Source organism: Bidens hawaiensis, unplaced genomic scaffold, assembly GCF_021521415.1.
Source record: "Bidens hawaiensis isolate Kalapana, Puna unplaced genomic scaffold, B.hawaiensis_p1.1 tig00039879_1, whole genome shotgun sequence".
Classification (NCBI taxonomy): Eukaryota; Viridiplantae; Streptophyta; class Magnoliopsida; order Asterales; family Asteraceae; genus Bidens; species Bidens hawaiensis.
The window spans coordinates 201-16,058 of NW_027497014.1; the positions used below are offsets into that span (position 1 = coordinate 201).

At 33.4% G+C, this 15,858-nt stretch overlaps 1 protein-coding gene across 1 annotated transcript; it reads left to right on the forward strand.

Moving 5' to 3' along the window:
• Positions 1-433: 433 nt before the first annotated feature.
• On the forward strand, positions 434-13,896 carry LOC143591533 (uncharacterized; the record flags this gene model as incomplete). Its single annotated transcript, XM_077071713.1, has 21 exons — positions 434-628; positions 713-804; positions 1,180-1,402; positions 1,929-1,992; positions 2,076-2,224; positions 2,337-2,407; positions 4,280-4,453; positions 5,011-5,082; positions 5,217-5,318; positions 5,400-5,489; positions 5,714-5,789; positions 5,889-5,985; positions 6,614-6,683; positions 6,774-6,953; positions 7,706-7,828; positions 7,977-8,060; positions 8,976-9,160; positions 9,597-9,735; positions 9,834-9,893; positions 10,247-10,351; positions 13,518-13,896. Coding segments are annotated over 21 exons (2,465 nt in total), but the record flags the coding sequence as incomplete, so codon positions are not given.
• Between the last annotated feature and the right edge of the window lie 1,962 nt (positions 13,897-15,858).

Below are 15,858 nucleotides of genomic sequence, written 5' to 3' on the forward strand. Positions count from 1 at the left end.
TGGGGGTTGGTCTCAGTGGTCAAAGAAAATGTACTAGTGTGCTGTCTTAACATGCAGAAATTGTATTAGACTGCTAGCTTTACCAGCGGTAGGAGAGTTAAAAGACGGTACATGAGCGAAGTAGGATCCTCTTTTTTTGTAGCCCATCGACGATATTCTTTGGTTTTGGTACATAACAATTTGCATAAGCAAAGTCGAATATTTGTTACAAATCTAGATCCTCCCGCACTCTCATCTCTAGTCTCTAGCTATCATCTTAGTATATTAGTCAAATATATCTTGTACTTTCTTGGGCCTAACTAAGAAAAGAGAACAAGAGAAGAAAAGCAAAAGCAAATACGACTTTCAGCCAGGCTGCTTCATTCAAGTCTTTTTATTCATCTTTTTAAGCTGGTATCAAGCAATGATGCTGGGGTTTATTAAAAATAAATAGTCTTGATTCTTATTTCTGTTTCTGTAACATTGCATTCAGTAAATGTTTTGAATAACTTCCCTATTTTTTACAGTGAAACAACAAAAAGTGTGCTGATTGCTTCTACCTATATACACCTGAAACGCAATGAGTTCGTGAAGTATGCTTCTGATCTTCCTATTTTATGCCCTAGGATCCTCTTGTCTGGTCCAGCAGGTACTTGGCTGAATCCGTGTAGAATAAATGGAAAACTAGTCTCTTTTTAACCTCCACTTTTAACTTTTGAATCTTAAAACACAGGTTCAGAAATTTACCAGGAAACATTGACAAAGGCTCTTGCGAAACATTTTGGTGCTAGGCTGCTTGTAGTTGATTCTCTTTTGTTACCTGGTGTAAGTTTTTTCTATTGTTCACAGTTTCTTTAAACTAATAACCATCAAGCAAGGCTTTACCTTTTTGCCAATTTTCAACCCATTTACTTTCATGGTCATTCGATCCAATTGTCAAAAACACTATGGATTTTTGGTGAATTCACACACGAGTCCCTGGACTTTGATTTTGTATAAAGTTATAAAAACTCAACAAAAAGGTCCTCATAAAGTTAAGGGATTTATGTAAATAAGGTTCTTATAGAGTTATAGTTATTTATGAGAAAATTTCATAATATAGAAAAGGTATTTCAGGTCAACTCAGCCCGATTAAAATTTACCAGTTTCTGAACATTCATATTTTCTTACCTCTATGATTAATCTTTTTTCTCGTACCAGGGGTCAGCTTCTAAGGAAACTGAGACTTCAGTAAAGGACAGTGGTAGGCTTGAAAGAACAAGTGTGTTTGCTAAACGGGCCCCACAGGCAGGGGTTATACATTCCAAAAAGCCAACATCAAGTGTTGAAGCTGATATAATTGGTGGATCTACTACCTGCTCTCATGCCCAGCCCAAGCAGGAGGCATCTACTGCATCATCAAAAACCTACACTTTCAAGAAAGGTATATGACCGGTTAACTTACGAATGGGTCAATTTTAGGCTGAGCTTTTTCTCAAACAGGTCAAACCAATAAATTTAGCTTAAAGGGAAATTGGTTAAATAAAGTGAAAGATGATAAGAGTGGGGCTAGATTCTTATCAAATATTAACAAACAGAAAAGAAATTACGAATGGTTAGTATTAGTCAAATAGGGTGAAAGTTGATAAGAGTGGTGCTAGATTTTATTGAGAATTAACAAACAGAAAAGAAATTACGAATGGTTAGTGTGTACAATTCGAGAAATATGTGATCTAGGTTTATAGGCTCGACTCATGCAAAAAAATAAACTATGAATCTAGTGACATGCTTGTACTAAAGATAATCTAATACTTGTAGGAGAAGTAAATAACTTACTTGTTATGTAGTTAATGCATACAATCTGTTTATATGTACATTTCAAATTGATGTACCCACGTGCGCACACGCACACACACACGACTGTTTCTGGGTTTATTGCGATAACAACTGCTATTCTCATTTCTATGCAGGTGATAGAGTTAAATATGTGGGTTCTCTGTCATCTAGCTTTTCTCCTTTGCAGACTCCTTTAAGGTATTTAAACTTCATCATCAAATGAAACATTGACTTTTTGTTAGTTCTCTCAAATATTAGAAGTCTATTTTGTTTATTTCTAGGGGGCCAACATATGGTTACAAGGGGAAAGTTCTACTTCCATTTGAAGAAAATGGATCTTCCAAGATTGGAGTTAGATTCGATAAATCAGTTCAAGAAGGCAATGATCTTGGAGGACTTTGTGAGGAAGACCATGGCTTTTTCTGCTCTGGTAAATTATATAGCATGCAATTAGTGAATATTGTAGCATAGTATTTTGCTACTGTTTATTATTAGCAAAATGTAAATTGCATTGTACTTTTTTTTTCTGGCTTATTTTGCAGCTGATTCACTTCGCCTGGATTCTTCTAGTGCTGAAGACATTGAGAAGCTTGCCATTAATGAATTATTTGAGGTGCGAATAGACCAGTCTTTCTTTTCAAGTTGATATTATTTAAATTTTTGAAAATCATATTATCTTGTTTATATTATCAGTAGATAATGTATATGGAGGTGACCCAAGTATTCAACTTCTATGAATAATGGCTACTCATATATTAAAACTGCTTTATAGCCTTATAGGCCATTCAAGTATGTGTTTTGTTTCATTTATACCATAGTTATCAAAGGCGCTCGCCTGGCACGCCTAGGCGTAATTTTCAGGCGAGGCGCAACCATACCGCCTTGCACAGTCAAAGGCGCTCTTTTGCTAACTTTCCGGTCAAAAATGACTTTCCGGTGACTTTTCCAGCCAGATTCTTGCCAGTTTCTGGCGGATTTCTGCAAATTACTGTCAAATTCTGTCTGGAACAGATCCTTGGTTGCATCACCGGAGAGCAGAATTTGAAGAGGTGAGAAAGAAGATGATAAAAAGAAAATAAGGACTTTGCTTAAAAAGATAAGTGTCTTTGCAGAAAGGCTGCACAAAAGTATGAAAAGTGACTGCTTCAATAGGATCAAAATTCATTTTTCTTTCAAAGTATTTTAAATTATTATTATAGCAGGTACAAAATTATATATTTTTATATGCTAATATTTCTTTTACACAAATTATCTTAAAAAAGGTTTAATATTATTTTGAAACCAGTTAGATGATTTTAATATCTAAGTATATCAGTTCTATAAATATATTTAGAAAGTAATATTAATTTTATATACTTACAATATAAATTTGTTCTCTTTTTCAAAGCATAGTATATATACTTGCAATATATTAATACTTTTTTTTAATTAAGTACGTTTTTTTTCTCAGGCCCTCGCTTTTTTTGCGCCTTGCGCCTAGGCCCCAGGCAAGGCCTATGCGCCTTGAGTTCGCCTAACGCCTTTAATAACTATGATTTATACTAATTTTGACCCAAGACATGCTAAATGATGAAAATTAGCATTTAGTTTTTTTTAAGTAGATCAATATTTTTAATTAGGTGTCAACATGTTACTGTTAAAACTTCAAAATATTTTATCCACAAAGTAAAATAAGAGTATTTTCATCATTTAGTTTGTTTTTCTGGTCAACGTTGGTACAAATGAAACACGATGAATAAATGGGTGGCATATAAAGTAGTTTTAATATTTAGATGGCCTTGATGAAAGAAGTTGTATACTTTTGTTGCCTACTTATAATGTCATTCTTTTTCCCAACCTAGCATGAAACTGAGGTTGGCTTGCTGTATGGTGTTTTTTGTCAATTAAACGGATAATAAGCAGTTCAGTTTTAACAGTTAAAAGTATACTTTATACATAAAATAGACATGTAGTGTTACAGTTAAGTTTAATAAGATGTTTTTTGCCTTCTTAATTGACCACCATAAATTATATTTGCCAACTATTGTAATAATTGAAGCAATGGGAGTCAATAACATAAGTAACTAGATAATAATACATTAAAGCAACAAAAAAAGTATTGGACAAGGGCCAGCTGTTATAGTGTAAGTAATAATGAAATAATGAAGTATATTGTATTTGATAGTTAATTAAAAGTAATATAAGTTGCAGTGAGTGGTATTAACAGTTAATAAGTATCAATATGTCAGATTTTTAGACAACTAGATACTAACTAAGAACAAAGAATAGCTGAAGATTGTGATGTTCAGTTTGTTGAACTTTACTGTCATCTATTACAACTTTTCATTGCAGACTCTGAAGATTGTGCCATAAAAAGTAAAAAGAAAAAAAAACGGTTTTTTACAATTAGAATTCATAAATTCGGTGACTTTTCCTGTAATTAAGTTAATAAACATTTGAATGAGGGCGTAGCTAGCTAATTTGAAAAGCCCATTTGTGTATGCAGGTTGCTGTTAAAGAAAGTAAAAGCAGTTCATTGCTTTTGTTTGTAAAAGATATAGAAAAATCAATGCTGGGAAATCCAGAGGCCTATAGTTCCTTCAAGCATAAGCTTGAAAACATACCCGGAAACGTGGTTGTCATTGCTTCACACACTCAGTTGGACAGTCGAAAGGAGAAAGTAAGTACACATACGGATTTACATACATTTTTATGATCTCTAATAGTCTGTCTTATACAAACATATGCATACATACAAACACATAGTTGCACACATGCTAAGCATCGAACTTACACAAACATATACTGATATACATACATTATACATATTTTGACATGTTCATGATATCCAATTGTCTAACATACATACATACACATACATATTCACACATTCATGAAAACTAATTATCAAACTTACGCACACATACATATATATGTACACAAGTATATATACATGCATGCATACATACACACATTCATGCCATTTAATCATTAAAGTTGCACATACATATACATATGTATATTACACATACTCATGACATATAGGTATGTATACAGATATACTTACAATCATATATTGACAAAAATCTATATGTATACATGCATATTTGTACACATAATCAAGATATCTAATCGTCTAGTTTACACGAACATATGATACACATACACTCGTGCATTCATTCATGTTCACACAGACATTTATGGCATCTAATCATCTAACTTAACACTGTTTTGCAGTCTCCTTCAGGTGGATTATTGTTCACGAAGTTTGGCAGCAATCATACAACGCTGCTTGACTTAGCTTTTCCGGTATGCAATTGATAATTTGTCAAGATTAAGATATATTCTTGAGTTATAATATAATAGATGTTTAAGCCACTTTTCCTGAAATATTATTCATTTGGGAAATATTATTAACACAATAGTGGTTAAATGCTACACAGAATGATTTTGGTAGACTGCATGATAGAAGCAAAGAAACCCCAAAAACAATGAAGCAACTCACTCGTCTTTTTCCAAACAAAGTGACTATACAGATGCCACAGGTAAGTAAAAGCCACTTTCTTTTTCCAATAATTTTTTTTAAATGATTATGGCTTTTAATAATCTTCTTAAAATCATGGTAGGATGAGTTGCTACTTTCAGACTGGAAGCAACAGCTGGATCGTGATATAGAGACGTTGAAATCACAATCAAATATTGTCAGCATCCGTGCAGTAAGTGTCTTTTGAAACTTATATTTATTGTGTTAAACATGTTTATATATATATAGCAACTATATCACTACAGTAGCAATCAATTTTTTTAATAAAAAGATATAAGAAGCTGTATGCATAAAAATGCAATCTTCGAGAGAGTTTTGACTCGTGACTTTTCATCTGATTTTACTCGCTCGTTGTAAAAAGTAACATAACCCAATTCCTTGATTTCATGATTTCAGGTTCTGAACCGTGTTGGTCTTGAATGCTCCAACCTTGATGAACTTTTAATAAAAGATCAAACTTTGACAAATGAAAGTGAGTACACTTTTGTTCTGTTTCTGATTATCTCCAAGACTCCAAAGTTTTCTTTGACTTTTATACTTTCAACCGATTTTGACTTTTTAATGCTAATAGGTGTGGAGAAAGTTATTGGATGGGCTTTGAGTCATCATTTTATGCAGAATTCTGAAGCTCTTGTAAAAGATGCTAAGCCTGTGCTCTCTAATGAAAGGTATTGCCATTTGCTTTTCTTTGTTTTAGGTGACAACTTATGAACACAATTAGGGTATATTTGGATGTATGATTCAAAACTTGTTATTTGATTTTAAATAATCAGAAAGATATAATCAATTGTAACAAAATGCGCTAGTAGATGGTGATGCGCCTTTGCTGTTTGAAGTTTTAATAATCATTAAACAGCTAGTCAACTGTTTGATTAATTGACAATTTTTTTACTTTTAAGAAATACATAAATAAAATGACAAAAAGGACATCTTTTAAAAAAAAATAAAGAGACCTTGTGAAATGGGACTACTTTATTGCAAGTTAACATAAGAAATTAGGTTATATTTTTTACCCGCCAATAATACTTTTTGTTGCCCTAAAATTTGTTGAATGACAAATAAAAAGGATATTTTCGTGAAAAGAAGACAAATCTAGGCAGCTTTATTTACATTTTAATAGAAAACCTAATTCGCAATTACTTATCCTTATTTAGTTAGATAATGGGAGGCATTACTTGTTATCCGAACATTAATTAAAAAAAAGGTGTAGTAGTCAGTAAATCAGGTTCAAAAAGTATTCCCTTTAACCCCATCTACTACTTTTGCTTATTTTCTGCTCTATGTTGTGAATTGTAGTCTCGAGTATGGGATTAGCATACTGCAAGGCACTCAAAACGAGAGTAAAAGTACTAAGAAGTCACTGAAGGTGAAGATTATGCTTTGCATGCATCTTTTGATTATTTTGTCATATAATAATTTCATTTAAGATTAAGGTAAATTTCTTTTTATATTTCAGGATGTGGTTACTGAAAATGAATTTGAGAAGAGACTTCTTGCAGAAGTTATTCCTCCTACTGAGCTTGGTGTTACTTTTGAGGATATTGGTGCCCTAGAATCCGTGAAAGATACTTTAAAAGAATTGGTGATGCTACCCCTTCAAAGGCCTGAGTTGTTTTGTAAAGGACAGTTAACAAAGGTAAAGACATAAGTATATTTTTGTTAAGGTGGCAAGATGTGAATGGGATGGTTAAAAATAAGGGTGTAAACAAGCCAAATCGGGCTCGGCTCGTTTAACTTCCCAAGATCGACTCGTTTAACATACCAGAGCTTGAGCCTGGCTTTTAACTTACTAGAGCTTGGCTCGTTTCGAGCTCTATTTCCAAAACTCCAGCTTGGCTTGTGATGCAGTTTTCCAAGCTCAGCTTGGCTTGGCTTGTGTATTATTTATTAATAATTGATTCATATACATTTATATTATATTTTTTACACATTAGTTAATTGTAGTTTTTATAGCTAACATGATGTTTATTTTTTAGTTATTTTTTATCATAGTTTTATGCATAGTAGTAATTATTGTAGTAATATAAAATAGAATCTTTACAAATAATGGACTTGCTTAGGCTCACGATTCAGCTTGAGCTTGATTACTGAAGCTCGGGCTTGTTTACTTATCTAGGCATTCCGAGCTTTTAGCAAGCTGATCTCAAAATAGCTGACGAGCAGTTTGGCTTGTTTGTGCCCCTAGTTAAAAATAGGTTTTGGTGACTGTCAACATGTACGATTCGTTTGACGCATTCTCGTTTGACCAAAATTTATATGATTTGACACAACACAAGTCAACCCATTTATATGCTATTGTTTTGAAAATGGCACCTCTAATTTGTTGTATTGTTTTAGTCTGTATAATAAGTTTTTAGGTGATTTTGACCTAACAATACCTTTTTGTAGCCTTGTAAAGGAATCTTGCTTTTTGGACCCCCTGGTACTGGTAAAACGATGCTTGCCAAAGCTGTTGCAACTGAAGCTGGTGCAAATTTTATTAACATATCAATGTCAAGCATTACTTCAAAGGTACCAATTGTTATTTCATTATAAATTATTATTTTTTAAATATTGGCTATCAATTTTATTCTAAATTATTATTTCATTTTAAATTATTTTTTTTAATATTGATTCGTTAGTAGAACATAATAATGTATCCCCATGTTGATTTTTGTAGTGGTTTGGCGAAGGAGAGAAGTATGTTAAAGCTGTTTTCAGCCTTGCTAGTAAAATCTCGCCAAGTGTCATTTTTGTTGATGAGGTTAGTACATTATTTTAATGGTGCTATAGTAATTTCTCAATGCTTGATGATTCTTGTTATCTTTAAACTTTCAAATTATTTGATATAACTCTTTTAACTTCTAAAAGTATAATTTAAGGTATACAATATGTCCGTACAAAAACAAAGGTGTATCGTATGTTAAATGCATGTCTGTATCTTTGATTATGTTGATCCTTTTCTTTTGATGTGGTGCTGAAACTGGTTTACCTGATGCCATTGTTGGCAGTTGCTTTAACTTGAAATATTTTAACGTTAACGGTTTTTACCTTTTAGTAGTGAAAACAAAATTGGTTGCCTGAAATTGAAACAGGATCAAAGCTGCTTACTTTGTTTACTCTTTCTTGGATGCATTTGATCATTGACATAAATGCATAAAAACCCTCAAAACTTTCAAGTTTTTTCATAAATCTTTAATATTTCAAAAATACTGACATAAGTAATCTGTATGTCAATAGATACGTCAGTACCTTTGACCATGCTGACTTCTTTTTATCGTGGGACCTAGAAATTGGTTCATAAAAAAATGAGGTTTTTATTGCTGAAACGATGTTGGTTGTATTTTATGCACTTTGTTTTTCCTATTGTAATAATCAAGGCTATTTTTCTTCTGTGATAACTTACAAGTTTTTTTCATAAATCTTTAATATTTCAAAAATATTGATATAAGGTAATCCATATTTAAGTAGATGCATCAGTACCTTTTACCATGCTGAATTTTTTATAATGTGGGGCCGAAAAATTGGTTTATGAAAAAATGAGGGTTTTTATTGCTGAAACAAAGCTGGTTGTATTTTATGCATTTAGTTTGTTTTTCTTATTGTGATAATCAAGACTATTTTCCTCTGTCATATATATTTTGGTCTTTGAATTTGATTTTGTATATTTTTGTAACAGGTGGACAGCATGCTGGGAAGACGTGAAAATCCCAGTGAGCATGAAGCAATGCGTAAAATGAAAAACGAGTTTATGGTAAATTGGGATGGTTTACGTACTAAAGATAAAGAGCGTGTACTTGTACTTGGTGCAACCAATAGGCCTTTTGATCTTGATGAAGCTGTAATTAGGCGATTACCTCGCAGGTAAAACTTGATGAAAACTAATATATATTATGTTAATTTTGATTAATACAAGTGTGTGTGTGCATATGTATGACTTTTAATTCTCTCTCTCTTTTAGTTCCATTAATAATTATAGAAATCGTTGTAAAAACCTTATGGTCTTTTAGTTCCATTAATAATTATAGAAATTGTTGTAAAAACCTTACGCTCTTTTGTTGCATTTTAACTTGTCTTAATACTTTATTTTTGTGATATATTTTTTTTAATAATTAAATTATAAAATATAACTTGCAAATACTGAGATTATAGTCTTAGTTGGATATATATATTTTTTAATTTTTATTTCTTTTTAATTTTTAGTCTTACAAATTTAGAATTGCATAGACTTTTTAAGTTAGCTATGGACTAACTAGAAGTAATATTACATCTAAACTTTTTATTGCTTTCTGAATTGCAGGTTGATGGTTAACTTACCAGATGCCACAAATAGGGAGAAAATATTGAGAGTGATATTGGCAAAAGAGGAACTTGCGCCTGATATTGATCTTGAAGCAGTGGCTAATATGACTGATGGATACTCTGGAAGTGATTTGAAGGTCTTGTTTTATCATTATTATTATTACTATCATCCTTATTATTATTTTTATTATTAATAGTTGGTATTGAGAATTTGGTTATGTGTTCAAAATTTCAGAATCTTTGTGTGACGGCAGCTCACTGTCCCATAAGAGAAATTTTGGAGAAGGAAAAAAAGGTTTGCTTCTGTTTATTACTATCTTTTATGTTAATGTTATGCAAAATAACTAGAGGTGGCATGCCATCCCATTTATATGCAGACGGGCCAAATATAGAACGTTGGACATGAAATAACTGAAATGGGTTAAACATGTCATTCCAACTCGGGTTATGAGTTAGCCCAACCTTATTCGACCCACACATAGTGATTACCTATCTTTATCTGAACCGCTTATCAAACTGCCTGTTGTGTTACTTTTTAAAAATTATGCCTAAACCTACATAAACTTCACTATGCATTCAAATTTGTTTATTAGTTAAATGAATGCATGCTGAATTTTGTGGCTCATAATTATATCATATTGTATACAGGAGAAAGCTTTGGCATTGGCAGAGAATAAACCACCACCGGCTTTGCATAGCAGTGTAGATGTCCGCCCCTTATGTTTGGATGATTTTAAATATGCACATGACCAGGTACTTGTTCAGTTTTTGTCCATTTTTGCTTTTAACATAAAATGACTTCCTTTGTTGTTTTAAAAACTGTTTGAACCGTCTATGCACCAAGAAAAGTTATTTTTGAAATATGTTTACCATAAAATTATTTTGACTTTGATATATGCGTCAATTTTTTACGCTTGTTTTAAAATAATTAAATGCTTTTACCGATATTTTTTACCAAACCCACTGTAGCTAATGGTTTCCCTTTTACTAAGTATTTTTTAATGAACCTTAAGAATTTGTTTTATTTGTAAATTAATATAACAAAACAACGACCATACCCACTAAAATCCCATTTGCAATATAGATATTGATAGGGCCTGGGAAGGTGGGATGTAGGCAGACCATACCTCTACCTAAGGATAGAAAGGCTGACATGAAAAGGATATTAGAAACATAGAGTGCTTCTCATGGAATCTAAATAATAGAACAACTAGAATTAAGAAAATAATAAGCTACCAATGACAGAAAAATGATGGAAAAGTATAATGTTAGATATACAACATCATATGGGCTCGAAGACAAGTAGAAGGTGGCATGCAAAGGCCACCAAAAGCAAAGGAAAATCCAAGCCCCCAAGACAAAGCTGAGATAATGTTGTACTATCCACTAAAAATTCACGTTGTCCTATCCTTGAACATGCCCTGAAAGAGGTGCAACATCTAATCCTGTCTAAACAGCTTATCCTGAGTTAGTTTGGTTTGTTTCCACTCCTTCTCTTTATATTGAGGGTTCCTTGGCTTGAACGATATAGTCGCCTGTCTTTGCTTTTCATGCTCAAACCATCTCAATCTTCCTTCTTTTATCTTGTCCAAAATACTAGCTACCTTTAATCTTTTCGTATTTGAAAAATATGATATTTTCCATTACAAATTTTGTTTTTTTTTTTAATTTAAGCGCGCTTTTTTTAGGTCCAAGCTTTTTTTTGCGCTTAGGCCCTTAGAGAGGTCTATGCGCCTTAAGTGCGCCTAACACATTTGATAACTATGCGTAGAACCTCATTTTTTTATGCCATTCAACATCCATGTCAGTATCCTTATCTCTGCTACCTTGAGCTTACCTGTCTGTGCCTTCTTGATTGTCTCACAGTCCATTTCATATAACTAGCTATTGCAATCTTATAAAAGCTCTCTTTAGTTTTAGTTGTGAACCTTCTGTCACACTTTCTTTGTAGTTGCTCTTTGCCTACACCAACCTACCTGGACGTGGTTGGCTATATCTTTATTTCTTAGTCTTTGATGGTAATGGTGATCTTAACGTCTTCATCTTTGTTTGCACCAATGTAGTCACTAGTAAAAGTACTCAATCTTGAGAGGGACTAATCTTTAAACATTTCCTCTCTAAAGCTACGCGCAACTCCTCTAGCCTCACATTTAGGTTTTGTTTACTTTCTGCGACTAACACAATTATCTATATATATTTTTCATTGACCCCTCTACCCTCAAGGCTGTCCCAAATCACATGATATGGCATACAACAGCCTACCTTTTGAAGGTCAATGAACACCTTTTTTTAAATCTTGTTATTTAGGATCTGCATCGCATCTAGTGGACCACCCTAGAATGAATCAAAATTTGTTTACAGTAATCTGAGTTCTGTGTCTAATTTTAGTCTTATATACCCTTTCCCATAGTTTTGTTGTATGACTTAACAACTTAATCTCCCGGTAGTTCCCCGAACATAGTAGAAAACCAGCTTGTGGTGTTTCATAATGTGGCTTAACAGTTTCTTTGTGTTACTAACAGAAAATAAGAACCAACTTGTAGTGTTTTACGTGAGAAAAACTTGCGTTTAGCTGCGATTTAGGAGAAAATACTTACCATGCCAACATGTCGGTGTGTGAGGAAGTATACGATAATACGAACCTGTTGATTGTCACGACATTTGAACAGACCCGATGTCTTGGTGTAGAACATGTAGCTTCTTACCGGTGCTATATACTAGGTTGTATGAGGCTGTTCATAGTCACCGGAGTGCCATGCTAGAATGCTGTCACCTGCATTTTGTTTTGTCTCGTCGTTGGTTACAGTTTATATCGGCATTGCATGTGCGATCTTATATTTTGTTGTCTGAGATGCTCGTCACAGATCGATGGTTTTTGTTTTGTCTTGTTGTTGGTTACAGTTTGTTGCTTGCCGGTGGTGTCCCGGCGTTGTATGCGCGATCTTATATTTTCGCTGTCTGTGATGTTCGTCGTAAATCTATGGTTTTCAAACATGATGCAGATAACTTTAGATTTTGTCTACATTCTGCGGTTTTACAAATTACAACCTAGATGCAGAAAGCGCAAACTGGCACCCGACGCTACCAATAATACCATGGGGGAAAAATAAGCGAGAGGGAAAGAAATCTGATGAACTGAGGAACGAGATAATGGCAGAGAATTAGAGAGATGAAGAGGGAGCGAGCTGAAGTTTTAAGTTCGGGTTGTCGTTTGGTGGGTTACGGTCAGGAGGTGACGTGTGACGGTTAGGCTTTGGAGTTTTACTGTCGACTACAGGCCACCATCATTGCTTGGCCATCGCCCACCGAACGACAGTGTCTCGAACTTAAATCTTCAACTCGCTCTCTTAAAGTCTTATATTGTTTCAGTTCCATTCGACTTCTCGCCCTCTCGCTTTTTTTTTCTCCATGAAATAGACGGTGAAATCAAGTGTCGCTCTATAGTTTTTGCAATCGGATTTGGAAACCTTAGACCTTAGATGAAAAGGTTGTGTCGGGTTTGAAAACAGTAGAACTGTGACGAACATATCAGCCCACGCATACTACGCAGCCGGGTGCAACAAAATATTGTTAACTATATTTAGCATGTTACCTGTCTTATTTTAATCATCTGTTTACCTAATCTTTAAAGTTATATAAAATGTTGTATGTTATACATATCAGCCCGCACGCACTACGCTGGGTGCAACAAAGTGTTTTTAACTATATTTAGCATGCTACCTGTCTTATTTTAATCATCTTTTCACCTAATCTTTAAAGTTATATAAAATGATGCACTTAAAATTACCGCCGTTTTGATATCTTGGTGCCTACATCAGGAGACAGGCTTAGCCGCCTTCTTTTCTTTTTTCAGTTCGACCCGTTTGAAAAAAACAAATAAAAAAGCTGACATATTCATTAATATTGTTATTAAATGCAGGTATGTGCAAGTGTGTCATCGGAGTCTTCAAATATGAATGAGCTTCTTCAATGGAATGAACTGTATGGTGAAGGCGGGTCCCGGAAGAAAAAGCTTCTGAGTTACTTCATGTAAAACATGTATTAAGTGTATAGCCGTTCTTTTGTTTTCTTAATTTATAATTAATTCGGATGTCATCGATGCTGATTAGTCTTCGTTTAATCATAAAAGTCCTTGTCGTCTTGGTATACAAAGACCTGCAAATAATGGAAATTCCGTTGCGGTTGTAGGTCGTTATCGACGAGTTTTCCTTTTTTTTTTGAGATCAAGTTTTGTGTAACGTTGTTTATGCTTGTTTTACAGATCAAATTATTTAGCTTTTTTATGTTTTCTGATGCTTGTATAGACTAATTAATTTATTTAATGTTTGTCCGATGTATGCATTGCGTTTAAACTGCTTTTTGTGGTGTTTGATGTGACCAAATTGTGCATAACCAGTAAACATTTTTGTGACCCACCAGTTACGTTTAAGTGTGGAGTTATTCTTTTTTGTTCACAGTTAATGCGTTCAAAATGACATTGGGCATTTTTTGGTATCGGTAATCAAACATTTTACACATCCATTAAAAAAAAACTAAAGATAAAACAATGTCAAATAATCTTTAAAAATACAAGAAATATGGTACTTGATTTAATTTTCATAAAACTTCAAAATTACTTGTTTTTGATGTCTTCTTCATTAGGTGTGACAGATGCTCCTTTCATAACAATGTGTTAAGCACAGGATTCTTTAGGTGTCTTTCTTTCTTTTGGCGTTGCGTTTTTGGCTCCATGTCGAGTTTTCTTCAAAGAGCTCATTGTCGTTAATAAGCCTCAATGCATGAAGTTCTTCTGCAATTGCATTATAAGCCTTACCTTCTTTATTTCTTTAGCCGCATCTCTACCTGTTAGACGTTGAATTGTTAAGCAACCAGTATTTGGTGTTTCTGAGTTGGAATGGCCCCTTTTTTATTTTCGTACTACCGCCACTTTCCTTATTCTCCACTTCACATTCAAGATGAGAACATGTTACGTCAGGATGTATATATAACTCCTACTTTGGGTGTTACACATAATACAAATTAAAAAACAACATAATTGGTAACTTGCTTTTAACTTCTTGCTTATAAAATTTATGAGCTTCACCCTCAACATTTTTCTAGCTCATTCAGCTTTTTACGCAACGATATGCTTCCTGGTACACACCAACCCACTTTTGGACACTTTCGTTAATCCGTTTATAACAACGACCGTTCATTTGTTTAACATTCTTCTTACCAACATGAGCTTCATCATACAACTTCTTTACTTGTGCCCACAATGCTGTAGATTTCTGGTTTTTGCCATGAATTTTATGCAACATCCCTTTTAGTACTTCGTAGATGTTTTTCATTATTTTTGTGAGGTTTGAAAATTTTCAATGACAGGAACTTGACTTGGGTTTGAGTAAAACGAAGCATTTTCATAGTATTGATTATTTGGGTAATTCCCAAAATCTCCAACGCTCAAATAAAAGTTTGGAAATGTAGGATCCACAATACATAATACGAAATCAAAAGAGATTAGAGATAGAGAATCAGAAGTGGATATGAAAGTATGCGAGTAAGTATTTTTGTATTTGGCATTAACGTGGAAGATCAAAAAGTAAGAAAAATGACAAATAATCTTAACTGTGAAGATTCTTTTGTCTCGTTTTCATAATCGGGGTCGTCTTTGGGTGCTAACGTGAATTTATTGAAAAGTTGGCTGCTTAGTGTTGGTAGATTCAAAACTAATTTAAACAATTGAAAAATCCAAAATTTATCATTTAGTGGTCGTCTTGCTTTGATAAGGCCGCCTTTGGTTGATTCAAAGCTCTTTTAATTTTCGTTGAAGCATCATAAACTTTTTTTAAATAACTCATTTTGACCTAAACCCATTATAACACAACAACTAACCCAACCCATTCATCTTACCAGTTCCGGTTAAAGTGTTAACAAACTTAAAAGCCCTACAAAATACATGCACAAATGAGATGGAGTAAAAGATAATAAGATGAAGTACGTAACGTGACATGTACGTAAAGTTAACTAACGTAAACGCATACCTATATTTCGCATCATTGTTTAACAAGAAGATTCATTCAACTAACCATCAAAAATATTTATTTAACCAAAATAAATGAACAATGTTTTTTTTTTTTATTATTTATGTGCTACAAAGTCGTTGAATCAAATCGCCGACATATCTCGTCGTCAACCATACATATCATATATTTATTATTTCATTCTTCATTCAATCAATCAATCAATCCATGGCTCCGATGACTCACCGTTCAAGCTTC